At 32.2% G+C, this 16,592-nt stretch overlaps 1 protein-coding gene across 2 annotated transcripts in view; it reads left to right on the top strand.

Moving 5' to 3' along the window:
• Positions 1-529: 529 nt before the first annotated feature.
• The window catches only part of LOC139487517 (E3 ubiquitin-protein ligase TRAF7-like), a 44,251-nt gene continuing 28,188 nt past the window's right edge, over positions 530-16,592 (top strand). The window contains exons 1-15 of one of the 2 annotated variants that reach the window (XM_071272375.1): positions 530-661; positions 2,689-2,746; positions 3,243-3,322; positions 5,186-5,320; positions 5,822-5,914; positions 9,813-9,852; positions 10,868-11,045; positions 11,212-11,287; positions 11,580-11,638; positions 12,346-12,563; positions 13,193-13,266; positions 13,538-13,592; positions 15,289-15,341; positions 15,650-15,718; positions 16,406-16,528. In XM_071272375.1, coding sequence (XP_071128476.1) covers positions 617-661; positions 2,689-2,746; positions 3,243-3,322; positions 5,186-5,320; positions 5,822-5,914; positions 9,813-9,852; positions 10,868-11,045; positions 11,212-11,287; positions 11,580-11,638; positions 12,346-12,563; positions 13,193-13,266; positions 13,538-13,592; positions 15,289-15,341; positions 15,650-15,718; positions 16,406-16,528 — 1,356 coding nt within the window. In that variant the 5' untranslated portion in view covers positions 530-616. Of the gene's footprint in view, positions 662-2,688; positions 2,747-3,242; positions 3,323-5,185; positions 5,321-5,821; positions 5,915-6,409; positions 6,575-9,812; positions 9,853-10,867; positions 11,046-11,211; positions 11,288-11,579; positions 11,639-12,345; positions 12,564-13,192; positions 13,267-13,537; positions 13,593-15,288; positions 15,342-15,649; positions 15,719-16,405; positions 16,529-16,592 lie in introns of those variants that run through there. The other variant, XM_071272376.1, reaches the window with a different exon arrangement.

The raw sequence follows: 16,592 nt of genomic DNA, 5'->3' as shown, positions 1-16,592 counted from the left end.
CTCAACAAAGAAGTTTTACTTGGGGCTCGTATGGATAATAAAAAAGTTATTGCAATCGACTAGCAATGGATTGTTGAGACTTGATATATGTTTATACATTGTAGAAAATTGAAAATTGAAAATAAATAAAAAAAACGCCAAACAATTTTTTTTTAGTGACTGAGGTAAAAAAAAAAGGGGGGGTCCATGCCCCAAATACCTGTGGCTGCTAAAAGCGAATTACAATTTCAATTTTTCACTTTCATAAATATTTGATTTTTTTTATCTCGTAGCTATAGTGCCCCTTATAAACTTGGTGTGCGATTTTTATTTTCTTAATGTTTAATAGATGATGACTGGGCATAGTTGTACCCTATAAGGTAATCTATTATACATGTCCTTTGCGTTAATATCAGCATTGAATTTGCATTGTGTAGTTTTTTGTGTTGTAGTCATTTAATTGATATAAATATGTGACACGCCGACTTGATAAATTTAGATTTGATATACTTGGAATCATTCAAGAACGTCGGGACTGAAGGGGGCCTATTATTTTAGGTGTACCCATATTATTTTACATTTCAAAACTTCCGGTTATCTTACGGGATTCCCCAAAAAATGCATTTTCATACTTATTATGGACAGTTTTGATTTCCATGCGGTTCCTGAGGTTAAAGATAATGTAAGACTTTAAACCATTTATCTTTTGATTGCGATTTTAGTGCAGACGAAACGGATAAAAGCGCACCTGTTAAAATTAAGTGGAAAAGTGGACCTAAACTGGCAAGATTAAGCCTCTTTTCATATGCACCTGTTGTTTATGTTTACTTATAAGAAGATACTTATTAACTAGAAACTACTTCCACATTCGTGTATTTTCCCCACATTCACTTGGATCTATCTGTATTCTATAAAATGATTGTAAGGTCGACTATCAATGTGGAATCCGTGTCCGTTCGCGCCCATTCATGTTCGCACCCTATCACCTAATCACGTTCGACCCCTTTCACTTTCCCTACACATTCGCGTCCGATTTTAGTTGGTTTTGTGTTTAATATTAACTTTGTAATCAAGTTTTGGCAAGTGCATTCTTTAAGTATAGTTGTTGTCATTGTCCTAAATTAAAGTGAGACAACATGTTTTTTTGTGTTGAATAAATCTTAATCTTGTTTTGGTTAAGTGTATTGCTAACTTTTATTTCATTGTTTCAAAATAAAGAGTGACTATGACAACGTATTTTTTTGTGTTGAATAAATTTTAATCATGTTTTGGTTAGTGCATTGCTATGATTTTTTGTTTCATTGTTTCAGATGAAAGGGGCCTATAAGCCGTTTAATAAAACTTTTTGTGTTTTTCATTTAAAATCTTCAATGTTTTAATACCAAGCTAAATACATGCAGTATTTACATCAAATCAATTAAAAACAACAATCTTGATTTTCTAATTATTCAACTGGAATTTCATTTAAAATTGGGTGCAAACGTGCGAGGTGCGAACGTGTACATGTAGGGTGCGAAAGTGAACGAACCTGATACCATCAATGTGTAATGAAGAGTTGAGAGGCTCAATACACTTTATCGCTATTGTTTGCCTTTACTGGATATCACACAGGTTCCCTTAAAATTTTGACTTCATAAAGCAAAAATATCTGACATGTCTGATGCCACAATGAAAAGTGATTGTCATTGTAGTATGCGTCAAAAGTTCAAGCGGCCGGGTCAGCCGGAATTAGCGATAAGGTGTATTTGGCTCAGAGGACTTAGGTCATTTCTAGAAATATGTCTCTCACTGGAAAAGATCGTCAATTTTGCATGCCTTTATGACTTCATTTACCAGATAGAAGGTGGGCTTGTATCCCTGTTCTATTAAAAGTTTCCAGTACTTTCATAATCGTCATTCTGTAGGGTAGCATAGAAATAATTTACAAATGTATGTTCCGTAAGTACATAATCTTGATTCCTGTACGACTGAGGGAGGGTGACCATCTTATTAGATTTAAATTTCCCAAATATTTTGTGCAGTATAAAAACATGAAAAACAAACTTTTTTACCCGTTTGCTCAACAAGTGTTGGAAAGTTCTATGCATACATTTTTGTCACGTGGTGATGGAAGTCACATAACAGATTCATCTTAAAACCGTATCCTGAAACTGGCCTATTGGGGATTTTATAGTCTTGTAAATACTGTTTTATTTATTGACACATATTGGTCCATTTAACATGTTTAACTAGGTGCCAATATGACTAAATTTGACGTCATACTGTAATACAAAAAATCTGACACCCCAATTTGCAAATAGCAATAAGGTACATGTATATATGGCTCCAATCTTTAAATTAAATCATTCAATCAGACTTCCCACGATAAAAATTTACACTACATGCATAATTGCATTTAGATAAGATATTATTCACAGTAAGAGCTAATTGTTCACTGGCATAACCATGATATATCATGAAAGTTTCCAGCAGTCTGAGCAGGATTCAAACCCTACATGTATATATCTCAGATTCTAAAGGCAGATCAAGGCTTCACAAAGATATTCTCAAACACTATATATCACAGTCATTAAATTTAATGCCTCTCAAATTATCATGATTATACAAGTTAACATTTCTACAGAGATCACAATATTACAAACACTAAATTATATATATCTATGTATAAAATTGTCATACCGCAATGTTTTTTTTTATTTTTTGCTTCAGGTTTTTGTAGAGACAACATTTGGTGCTAATAAACCTGTGACAACAGTTAAAGTTGTAGGTTTGTATTAATTACAATCTTGTCAGAAACAACAAATAAGTAAATAATATGTTAATGTACATGATGTAATTTACATATTACTCTTAAAAGTATTTATTAAATCTGAAGGGGCAAGGTAGACAAACTTTAATCATAAAAACACAACACACACAGGTACATCATGTACATAAATAAAAATCAGTTTAAACCTAAATATTATTTGTTACTAAGGTGTATCCATATCTACAAATGTACATATATTTATATACGGGTATCATGTATTATACCAACAATTCTTCATATACATGTACTTCATTCATTGTCATTATTTACAGATAACTTCTGATCTACATGTACCAGAAAAAGGGTTAACAAACTGATATTTTTCTTCCTTTATTATTGCAGACATCAGGACTGCATTTACAACATGTAGATATATAAACAATGTTACATTATACTAATATGATCTATTATGTATGTCAACAATGAACAATATACATGTATAATTTATTTTCAGAGCCAGGAACTAGAGAAGTACAGATACCATCCCAAGTTAACAGTTTAACTCTTTCTTCCTTAAATTCATTAGAAATAAAGGTAATTCATTGTAATTAATATAAAAAAGAAGATGTGGTATGATTGCCAATGATTAAGTCTGGTACAAGTTGCTATTAGAGTGTAAAAAGTAAATGTGCCAGCTATCCAGCATTTACATAAAGCGACTACACAAGTGTTTATCACGACAAAAGAAATGTACATGTCTGAATGACAACTGTTGGCATTTACTAATCTTGAAAGTGAAGAATTCACTATCATTGAATCTGTGATTTCAATTTAACCCAGTAGCTAGGGTTTCACATGAATTGGGCGTGTTAGTTGTTCAAAAGAAATGATTAAACATTTGATTGATTTGATCCACAAAAAATCATTCTTATACCAGTCAGATATATAACTCTATAGGGTTATTACAGAAAAATAACATACATATGTTACTGTGGACCTGAAAATGAAAGAACTGTGATAACATATGTATGTTACATGTTTCAAAGGGACAATATACATCATTAGTTTAGTAAAAATGTATACAAGTTCAATTGATATTACTATTGTTTTTATTTATACTTAACTACAGAAAGATATAACAGTTCATAGTTTGTCAATTATGCATAGTACACCTTTGTTATTACAGAAAAAATATGCCTGTAATAACTAAAGGGTGTTATCACAGCTTCTCTATATCACTTCAAAGCATTTGCTCAGACATAGATCATGCTTAATTACAATGTATTTTAATTCATTGTAAGAAATAATGACCAGAGCATTTAATGAGGTTCTGTGCAAGCTTCCCAGTAATCCCAAGTATCTCATATAATAAGTTACATTCCTTTAATAACTAAGCCTTGTTATTACAGCTAAGTCTATCCCTTAATAGCCTCGTCTCATTGATTTACCATGGTTAATCAAAAATGTATTAATATAATTTAAAAATTAGTTATCAAGGCTATGCATTTAAATTCTGGGCAAAGTCTCAAGAGTTCCCTAGAGCCCACAATAGATTAAAATATTTTACAAACATATGTTATTACAGATTTAGAAAATTCAAGGAATAAAGAGTAGACAACTCATAAAAATATTTGTAATAACACATGCAAGTTATTTTCTGTAATAACCCTATAGAGTTATATCCCTGACTGTATACAGGTAAAAATGATGATTAACATATTTTCAATCTATATTTATATGAAATCAAACAACACTAAAAAAAAATCCCATTGAACAGGTTCATTATCTATAAATATGTTTATAGCAGGTTATGTGATTGTTGGCAGTCATCAAAGGTCACCTTAAAAGTGAGGTAGATGGCGTCAAGATTAAAATATACATAAAACAATGATACATATCATCTAGCCCATGCATCATAAATTGTTTATTTTAAACTTTAGAATTGGGATATATACATTTGAGTATGTTATAAAGCAAATATGAGAATTTGAGTAAAATCAGTGAAAACAAATTTGACAGCTAATGCCTCTTTAAAACATAAAGCTGTCAGTGACTTAAGTCTTATCTAGAATGACATAAATGTAGTTTGTCAGAACAATCATTGTAAAATAATTTATATACTGTCATTGACTGTCAGAAGTAGTAATTAGGTTATGATTTCTTTATGATTTCACTTCTAATTTTGTTATTTATGTTTAAAATTTTCCTATTTCATTTGATTTGAAGAAGCAGATAATGATCATTTTCACATTAGATATATATGAAGATGTGGTATGAGTGCCAATGAGACAATTCTCAATCCAAGTCACAATTTATAAAAGTAAACCATTATAGGTCAAAGTACAGTCTTCAACACAGAGCCTTGGCTCACACCAAACAGCAATGTCTTCTTAGTTGCTATGTAATGATGCATTAAACACAAGTTTGTGGATTAAATTGAATTTTCTTATTATTCAGGCACCCAGTACATCGACTACTAGTTCTTTATCAGTACCTACTAACAGTGCATCTCACCCATCACATACAAGGTCCTTATCAAATGATTCAAGTGAATTCACAGCCTGGAAATTCATGTCAGCCGAAGATAAAGAGGTATGTGTTATATACAATTAACTAGTAAGAAATAAAATGTTAAAATATTTTAGGCACGCTTCTAAATCTCCACAAGTGTGTTCATCAAAAATAACCATTAAACAATTAAAATACAAAGATAACATTGAACATTTCTCGTCAACAGTAGATTATTTTTGGCTGACATTTAAGCATCTTATGAACATAAAAAGGGAGTTTCTAAAGCAGATGCTTATTCGTGTAAGTACATGTACATCTGAACTTATAAAGTGTATTAAGATGTCTGAGCAATAAGTATTTTTAAAAAACCTAATGCTAATTGGGATTAGCTGTTGAGCTCTAAAAGTAGCAAAAGTAAAGCCAACCCAGCTAAGAAGTCTTGTACCAGCCCATTTAACTGTTTATTTTTAAAAGTCACAAGCTGAGATTTTATATCACAATACCAATAAAATAATAAACAACAGAGGAGCCTTTGTGTACTAAACTGTAACATTATTTATTTCATCTTTTTGTTTATTTTAGGATATCTGTGTTTTTGTTGATGAACCTAACAAGAAGTTATTTTGTAAACTATGTAATCAAGTATTCAGAGATCCAGTGATAGTATCATGTGGGGTATGTATATCAGGTCATGTTATCCACTGACAGTATCATGTGGGGTATGTATATCAGGTCATGTGATCTAGTGCCAGTATCATGTGGGGTATGTATGTCAGGTCATGTGATCCAGTGATAGTATCATGTGGGGTATGTATATCAGGTCATGTGATCCAGTGACAGTATCATGTGGGGTACGTATGTCAGGCCATGTGATCCAGTGATAGTATCATGTGGGTTATGTATATCAGGTCATGTGATCCAGTGACAGTATCATGTGGGGTATGTATGTCAGGTCATGTGATCCAGTGACAGTATCATGTGGGGTATGTATATCAGGTCATGTGATCCACTGACAGTATCATGTGGGGTATGTATATCAGGTCATGTGATCCAGTGACAGTATCATGTGGGGTATGTATGTCAGGTCATGTGATCCAGTGATAGTATCATGTGGGGTATGTATATCAGGTCATGTGATCCAGTGATAGTATCATGTGGGGTATGTATGTCAGGTCATGTGATCCAGTGATAGTATCATGTGGGGTATGTATGTCAGGTCATGTGATCCAGTGACAGTATCATGTGGGGTATGTATGTCAGGTCATGTGATCCAGTGACAGTATCATGTGGGGTATGTATGTCAGGTCATGTGATCCAGTGATAGTATCATGTGGGGTATGTAAAACAATCATGAATGTAAACAGGTATTCCAAGGTCTAGTGATTGTATATATCGTTAATTATCCGTTTTTAGATGGTGACGTTCCCTTGTCACCATCTTACGGTGTTTATATATCTCAACTTGTAGGATTCGCTCGTGTATGTAACAATGTTTTAGATTTTAACGAGAGAAATTTATATATTACTGAAAAATTATTACACCAAGGTTTTCGATATCACAAACTAGTCCAAACATTTACTAAATTTTATCATCGGTATAAAGACATCATTCGTAAATATAGCTCAACATGCAGACTTCTAATACGTTCAGGTATTTCACATCCAAATTTTTATGGTAATATTCTTTATAAAGCACAAAGGTGTCAGTATTCACCTCAGAAACTTACAAAATCTTTGAATAGACTTATTAAGAAGGGATATAATTACGATACTGTTGTCAAGTCATTAAAGATTGCATATTTTGGCGTTAATATTGAGTCACTGATAAGATCTTTGCATCGGAACTAAACACATTTATTCTAAAAACAGTTGTTGGCATGACACGGGTTATGTTCTTCTCATATATATATGTTATGATGGTATGATACTAAACCCCTAACGGGAAGGATTGTGCCTGATGTTCATATGATGAAATCATAATCTTTCAGTCAGTTTAGTTGAAGTCTGGAGCTGGCATGTCAGTTAACTGCTAGTAGTCTGTTGTTATTTATGTATTATTGTCATTTTGTTTATTTTCTTTGGTTACATCTTCTGACATCAGACTCGGATTTCTCTTGAACTGAATTTTAATTTGCGTATTGTTATGCGTTTACTTTACTACATTGGTTAGAGGTATAGGGGGAGGGTTGAGATCTCACAAACATGTTTAACCCCGCCGCATTTTTGCGCCTGTCCCAAGTCAGGAGCCTCTGGCCTTTGTTAGTCTTATATTATTTTAATTTTAGTTTCTTGTGTACAATTTGGAAATTAGTATGACGTTCATTATCACTGGACTAGTATATATTTGTTTAGGGGCCAGCTGAAGGACGCCTTCGGGTGCTGGAATTTCTCGCTACATTGAAGACCTGTTGGTGACCCTCTGCTGTTGTTTTTGTCGAGCCTGCAACTTTTGTTGCAGAAAGCTCGACATAGGGATAGTGATCAGGCGGCGGCTACGGCGGCGGCGGTGTTAGCTCACTTCTTAAAAGCTTTATATTTCAGAAGGTGGAAGACCTGGATGCTTCATACTTTGTATATAGATGCTTCATGTTATGAAGTTTCCGTCAGTCACATGTCCAATGTCCTTGACCTCATTTTCATGGTTCAGTGACCACTTGAAAAAAAAGTTCAAATTTTTTGTAATGTTGAATTCTCTCTTATTATAAGTAATAGGATAACTATATTTGGTATGTGCGTACCTTGCAAGGTCCTCATGTCTGTCAGACAGTTTTCACTTGACCTCGACCTCATTTCATGGATCAGTGATCAAGGTTAAGTTTTGGTGGTCAAGTCCATATCTCAGATACTATAAGCAATAGGGCTAGTATATTCGGTGTATGGAAGGACTGTAAGGTGTACATGTCCAACTGGCAGGTGTCATCTGACCTTGACCTCATTTTCATGGTTCAGTGGTTATAGTTAAATTTTTGTGTTTTGGTCTGTTTTTCTCATACTATATGCAATAGGTCTACTATATTTGTTGTATGGAATGATGGTAAGGTGTTCATGTCTAGCGGGCAGATGTCATCTGACCTTGACCTCATTTTCATGGTTCAGTGGTCAAAGTTAAGTTTTTGAGTTTTGGTCTTTTTATCTAATACTGTATGCCATAGGTCAACTATATTTGGTGTATGGAAATATTTTATGATCTTTATGTCAGTCGCACAACTATAAGTAATGGGTCAACTATATATGTTGTATAGAAGCATTGTTAGCTGTACATTTCTGCCTGGCATGGTTCATCTGACCTTGACCTCATTTTCAAGGTTCATTGGTCTTTGTTTAGTTATCTTGGTTAATGTTAAGTTTATGAGACAGTTGTAATAAAACTAAGCTTTATACTAAGGACTATCAACATAATATCAATGATTAGTATAGAAGGCGAGACATTTCAGCGTGTGCACTCTTGTTTATTTGGGCGGGTTGTTGTCTCTTTGACACATTCCCCATTTCCATTCTCAATTTTAAGGTTATGCAACCATGTTCACAGATTATTACTGTTATGAAAGGTAATATCACAGTACCCAAATGCACCTCTGTTAAAAAGTGACAGAATTCTTATAGATTTTCTCTGTTAATAAACTTTTGTACTTTTATCATTTGTCATTATTAACATTTTACAACATAGTTAAAAGATTGGAATACAGTTACTGATGAAAAAACAGGTATCCATTTCCTTAATAATGCATAATAACATGAATAAGCAAGGACTTATGTCAAATTGTTCACAAAATATGGAGAATTTAAACAAAACATCATTTATTTATGTTTATTGAGGCGTAGTTAATCATGTGTGCAATTTAGATACTCTTTATATTGGACATTCATAGTTAGGGACTATTATCTTAACTTTTATCAGTAGCAATAATGACATAAATAAATAAAATTGAGAAAGGAAATGGTGAATATGTCAAAGCGACAACCACCCGACCATAGAGCAAACAACAGCCGAAGGCAACCAATGGGTCTTCAATGTAGCGAGAATTCCCGCACCCGTAGGTGTCCTTCAGCTGGCCCCTAAAATATGCATAATAGTACAGTGATAATGGACGTCATACTAAACTCCGAATTATACACAAGAAACTAAAATTTAAAATCATACAAGACTAACAAAGGCCAGAGGCTCCTGACTTGGGACAGGCGCAAAATTGCGGCGGGGTTAAACATGTTTATGAGATCTCAACCCTCCCCCTATACCTCTAGCCAATGTAGAAAAGTAAAACAATAACAATACGCACATTAAAATTCAGTTCAAGAGAAGTCCGAGTCTGATGTCAAAAGATGTAACAAAAGAAAATAAATAAAATGACAATAATACATAAATAACAACAGACTACTAGCAGTTAACTGACATGCCAGCTCCAGACCTCAATTAAACTGATTGAAAGATTATGTCTTCATCATATGAATATCAGGTACAATCCCTCCCGTTAGGGGTTTAGTATCATACTATCATAAAATATATGAGAAGAACATAACCCGTGTCATGCCAACAACTGTTTTTTTTAACCTATATTTATATATATATATTTCAGCACACTTACTGCAGGCAGTGTGTGGCATCACATGATGATGGTAAGTCTCTCTAGCTATATATAGAGAACAAGTAATTAATAAAAGCAGATTTGGGGGCAAATTTCTATGAAACAACAACCAAATAGCTTCTTTATACAAAAAAATTAAATCTATAGGCTGTCCATGCAATCTAATTAAAAACGATCTCTCATCGCTCCTGTTTTCTGATATGTCGCGTGGGAGATCTAACGAAACCCGCTTTTTCGGCCAATGAAATTGAGTCTTCCGTGATCTTGAAAGTTTATCGTAAGGTAAAGGGATATAACTCATTTTATCAACGACGAAATTGTCAGCCAAAATAATTCATAAACTTTTTTGATTGGCTTATAAATAGGTCGTCAACTCATTTGCATATCGTTATAAATTATCACTTCTAGTTCATTCACATGTGACCTCAAAGCGGGTTTCGTTAGATCTCCCATGCGACATATCAGAAAACGGGAGTGATGAGAGATCGGTTTTTAATTAGATTGCTGTCCATGGTCCATACTAGTGTAATTTTATGTTTAGGAGATGGAGGAAATTCTTATGTATATGTTATGACCTCAGAACACTTTATTTTTAATTGTGTTTATTTCTATAAAGGTTAAAATTTAATATTTTCCCATAATTTTATAACCATGACTAACAGTACCTTAAAAATATCATTGTATGATGTACGAATTATATGCATGATGTTTTTAGATGTAAATTTTGTGTCATTGAATTTGAAAGTTTTGAAATATGATATCTAAGATCATGGAGATTTGAAACTAAAAAAAAATAGGCATTTATCCTGAATTAAGATGTTATTGGTGAAACTGCAATATGCTATTTACTGTAAATTCAGATATTATTGGATGCATTTATTATTGCAATTTTGAAATGCGAGTTTAAATTATTCTTATTATAACCATGATAACCCAGTCACATTTTTGCAATAATGAAAACTGCAATAATTTCAGAATTTACAGTATACAATTAACCAAAATGTTTGTTTCTAGAATCACGTTGATTTAATTGTCTTTATTTACAGGTGTTTGTCCCGTTGACAACTCTAATATGCAGGTAGTTGTGGCCAACATAGCTGTATCTGAACAGATCGGTGAGATGTTTATACACTGTAAATATGGCTGCCAACTAGCAGACGACGGACAATCTTATGTTGTGGATACAGCCACCTGTCCTGTTACGCTCAAAATAAGTCATAGAAAGTAGGTCAAACTTAACATTTATAAGAAATATCAATCAATCTATCAATCAAAATATGATTCTTTAATTATATGATTGGTTATTAGTTTACTATCTATTAATAATTCTGAATACAAAGTCTTTATAATTTCTCATTTAAATATAAGTGTATTCCAATTTTTATTTCAGAGAACATGAAGACATGTGTGATTTTATGAAAGTAAAGTGTCCCAATGGTGCAGGCTGTGCTCCTGTTTTAAGGAAGGTAAGATCCTGTGTGAGATTTTCCAAAAGACCAAAAATCAACACAACACTTATACATTTAATGAAAAAGATACATACACTAGAGTGTATAGTGTATTTATTGTAAATACACAAGAGCATCACCTTTGAAAATAAGATATAGGGGGAAACTATTTTAAAATGATTTTTGATAACATGAAGCAAAACATAAGTTTATTTTTAAATGAGGTATACCATATGTTTCCTGTTTTGGGAAATGCAATTTAATTATCTACAGCAGAACTAATTTATTTTTAATTCTTCGTTAATTATAGGACGTAGAAGATCACCTAAGAAGTTGTAACAATGTCAGATGTCCACATCATAAACACAGGTACACATTTTACTCACATTTGGACATCCAAGTTACATTTTGTTAATGGCTTACAGGATTAAATCAAACTGTCACTGATCCTTTATAGGAAATTTAGTTTGTGATCAGAGTGAAGTTTTGGTTTCCCTACACTTTGCCACTTCTACTACACATGAGGTGCTTTATACACTCACACATATTATGCTTTGCAATTAAAGAAAAGGGGGGAAAAAAAACAGCTGTTACCATCATTGACTATACTAATCTTATTTCAGTACAAATTAATGCAACTGCTTGAACTACTTCACTGATCTATTTGTACATTTTTGGACTACTGTGCTCTTTAAAAAAATTTGACAATGACAAAGGCCATACCCGTAGCCAGGGGGTTTGGGGGGGGTTCGGATGAACCCCCCTTGAAATCAAATAAGCACTGTTAAAGTCAACGTTTTGTTCAAATTGTGACTGTTAAAGTCGAGTTCATGAGTCCAACTAACCCCCCCTTGGAAATTCCTTGCTACGGGCCTGAAGGCTATTTGTTCAGCTGAAATATTTGTCAACACAATAACCATGTTATATTAGTACCATTGTTCAAATCTTTAGACTTAATTTTTTTTTCTTTATTTGCGCAGTGTCACCTATTCATTCTATTTAAAGACGTCTAGTTATGGTTCCTTACTTTGACTTAAGTTTACATTACAATAATGATGAATAATTGTGTTTTATAGTTGTGAGTTTGTGGGCACATCAGATGAGTTAGAAGACCACCTCAGATCATGTAGATTTGAAGGAATGAAAGAATTTCTGGTCAGAATGGATGAGAAAATGACAGACATGCAATTTTCTCTCAACCAGAAAGATCAGGAAATACAGTTCTTACGATCAATGTTAGGCAAATTAGCTGAAAGGTTGGAGGCATTAGAAAAGTCATCGGATATGAAAATCGGTATGTTATAATGTCAAATTCTCTTTATTTGTACTTCTAACTGTGAAATATAAAATTTAATATTTCAGCAATTGCTACTTTTGCCAGAAACCAGTTTGATGTTTAGGAATTTTTTGTAATCCTAAAAGAAAATTCAATTTTGATAAAACAAATATTTATGATAAAAAAAGGTCATTTTATGTTTATTTAAATCTTATGTGACAAAGTATGGATTTGTTCATCCAATGATTCAAATCATAAAATATTTTACCATTTCTAGCACATCTTATAATAACTGAATGTCAGGTTTCATAAATTTTAAGATAAAGAAAGAAATCTCTCTTTCAATGAAGTTCTCATCCTTTTATAGTTTGTAACTTAACTTATAAAGAGTTTGGTATGTCCTTAATAAAGCTAAGATACTGTTGTATCAAGTTATATCTTCAACAATATACCTCAATGGACAACTAAAAAATGATTTGAAATTATACACACACCTGGTCAAATCTGTAATACATTCAAAACTATCCTTATATAAATAGTGACAACATTAATCAATTGCTAACATCCTTCAGACAATGCACTATATACATCGTTTTTTTAAAGTTTTCTTTCAACCAAGTATTCTTACAATTTACATATATTTATAGATTTACTGGAACATAATCAAAACAAAATAATGACAACTATCATGGATTGTCAGAGAGATTACGCTGTTATACATGTAAGTCAATTAGTTTTCCATCAATTGTTAATTTATAGTTATTCTCTTTTAAAATTTTCTTATACAGATTTTCAATTAAAAAGTTAGATAGTATGATGTGTGTTCTATTATGCAGTTATTTTAAGTTTTTCTTTAGAATGAAGATTAATTGATCAGGGTGATAGTTCAAACAGACATTTGTGTGTCTATGTTTAAAATTCTGACAGAAGAAAGTATAATTACCTCACCATTTCTGAATTCTTGTAACAAAACAGTGTTTTATTTATTTCAGGATGATTTAGCACATCTCAACAGTATTGTAAATGGCCGTAATGTTACCATTGGAAGTAAGTGTCAACAAATAACTGTATATGTATACATAAGTTAAATGAAACTTGTCTAAAGGATCCGGAGTAGGTCCGATACGGGCCGATTTGGCCTCAAGTTTCAGGTTCATCTGACAAAAGATTTTGGACACTTTTTAAACACTTAAGTGTCTATTTCAGATGATTCTTATAGTATAACTAATCGCCGTATTTGAATATCAAAAATAAGACAACGCGTGACCGAACGACGCATGGATTAAACGAGTGCGCAGCACGAGTTTAATCCATAGCGGCGTTCGGTCACAAGTTGTCTTATTTTTGATATTCAAATACGACGATTAGTTATTCTTTTTATTACATTGGCAAATGGTTTTTTTTAATGAAATTAATGTAGAAAATGTAAGGAACTATATCTTTTTCCTACGCATTGACAATTTGTTTTGATCCGACGTTATCGACGTCTTGACAACGCCTATTGTTGTATGACGTCAGAGAGTGAAATAACCACGTTTATTTCACATGTGAAATTATCGGTTTTTATCTAACTGGGAAATCAATGTAATTCATTGCAACCAATGTAATAAAATTAATTAATGTGAAAGTTTTTATCTGATTAATTCATTAAAAACGCTCCAATTCTAGCTTAAATATGACAAATCTATCAAATATGACAAAAATGTCACTTTTAAGATGGTTGTTGTCAAAAATGAAAGTGGCCGCATCCGTGTTCATCCTCAATCTTTATATATGTTATGTATTACCATCAAATACAACTTACATTTCAATATTAAGAATGAACACAAATGCGGCCACTTTTATTTAAGACAGAAACCGTCTATAATTAACTATAATGCTAAAATTGTGAAGACTTTAGTAATTGAGCATGACTTAATGATGTTAGTACCCGATATATGTGCATTATTACATTGGTTGCAATGAATTACATTGATTTCCCAGTTAGATAAAAACCGATAATTTCACATGTGAAATAAACGTGGTTATTTTACTCTCTGACGTCATACAACAATAGGCGTTGTGAAGACGTCGATAACGTCGGATCAAAACAAATTGTCAATGCGTAGGAACTCGTTTAATCCATGCGTCGTTCGGTCACGCGTTGTCTTATTTTTGATATTCAAATACGGCGATTAGTTATACTATAATTAATATATGTATTGTCAAAAACAGCCCATATTTATGTAGCAAAAGCATTCTACTTTCCAATAAATAACTAAAAGTTTACATTTCAACAATTTTGTAAAACTGCCCTATTTTTGGGCCAAAAAGGGGTCTTACTGGACCTACTCCTTTGTCATTAACAAAATCTGATTAAATAATTAACAGTTTCACAAACCACAAGATGTAAATTGAATTCTTTGATATGGACACATCTTAAATATTCCTTCCTTATTTTCAGTTAAGTAGTGAGTACCTTTCTTATCCAAATTAAACATTAAGAAATTGAACTATTTATAAGTTTTGTATTAGAATATGTATAACAGACTGTAAATGAAGAGTTGCAAATTGCAATTAGTAAATTGGCCGCTGCAAAATCTGTTTTACTAAATTTCGTGTAAGATTTCAATGAGACATTTTTCAAGTGTAAAAAAGAACATCTGCCAATAATATTGACATGTAAGTTATGTTATAAAGCTGAACATAATACAAGATGTTTTATTTAGTAAAATATAACCTAAATATATAATGTAAATTTCAGCGTATGACCCACAACAGGTATTCAGATGTAGAGGTACCTTTGTAGGACACCAGGTAAATAATCTTAACAAGAAATATATTCCATTTTAGATCCAATAAATTTATACGATATCAGTTTAAGAATAGATGCTATTTGATTAAAATATAATCATGATAATTAGACCAATAGATAAATCATTTTCAAACCAATTTTCAAAATCAAAAGACAGAACTGTTAAAATTTTGCAACAATAAATAAAACACATTTCAAAAATACTTTTGATTTTCTGCTATTTACTTTTTTTTAGTACAAAAGCTGTAGGATTCTGAAATTTTTTAGAAAAAGAATTAAATCATGATTTATGGTGTGTTTTCTATTACAGGGTCCAGTATGGTGTCTGTGTATGTCTGGTGATTTGTTGTTTAGTGGGTCTTCAGATAAAACTGTCAAGGTAAGATAAGTTACATACATTTGTATTGAGCTTTTTAATCCTCTCAACTTTATTATTTTTTTGTGTAATAACATTCAAAATTATAGAATGAAATTCAAAACAGTGTAGCTGTGGCCATTGATTGACACATTAAAATCATCCATTGACTGGGACAATTTAGGTGAACATTTGTATGTAACGACCAATGCTCACTATGTACTTTTTAAAGACACTTAAACTATGGGGTCACCAAAGGTTCTCAACACCTAAATAAAAATAATTCGAAAAATTAATCAGAAATAACACGATATTTTGATTTATATCAATCATATGAATCAAAACACAAAGATTATTCCTGATTAATTTTTCGAATTATTTTATAATTAAAGGCGTTAAGAAACCTTTGGTGACCCCACAGTTTAAATGTCTATCGTAGGTACGTCGTGAACAGTGGTCGTTACAGACAAACGTTCACGTAAATTGTCCCAGTCAATGGATGATTTTACTGTGTCAATCAATGGCCACAGCTACACTGTTTTGAATTTCATTCTATATATTTACTTCACTTTATTGACATGGATACATATTCAGGTCAGTAACATGTTTTTAATGCCATGAGTATATAAAATGCTTTGTACTAGACCAACATGCTGAGTCAAATTTTTAATGTCCTAATTGTCAAGTATGATATTGTATCTTCTATTTTAGGTTTGGGATACTGGCAATAATTACAAATGTTTGAAGACTCTAGAGGCTCACACAGGAATTGTCCTGGCATTATGTACATATGGTAACAAATTATTCAGTGGCTCGCAGGATTGTAAAATTATAGTAAGTCATGTTTTTGCATAGATGTTTTGTAAGTTATTCAGCTGATAAAAGTATAGTTGAAATA

This window comes from Mytilus edulis, chromosome 9 (genome assembly GCF_963676685.1).
Source record: "Mytilus edulis chromosome 9, xbMytEdul2.2, whole genome shotgun sequence".
Classification (NCBI taxonomy): Eukaryota; Metazoa; Mollusca; class Bivalvia; order Mytilida; family Mytilidae; genus Mytilus; species Mytilus edulis.
This window is presented reverse-complemented; position numbering and strand designations above follow the sequence as displayed.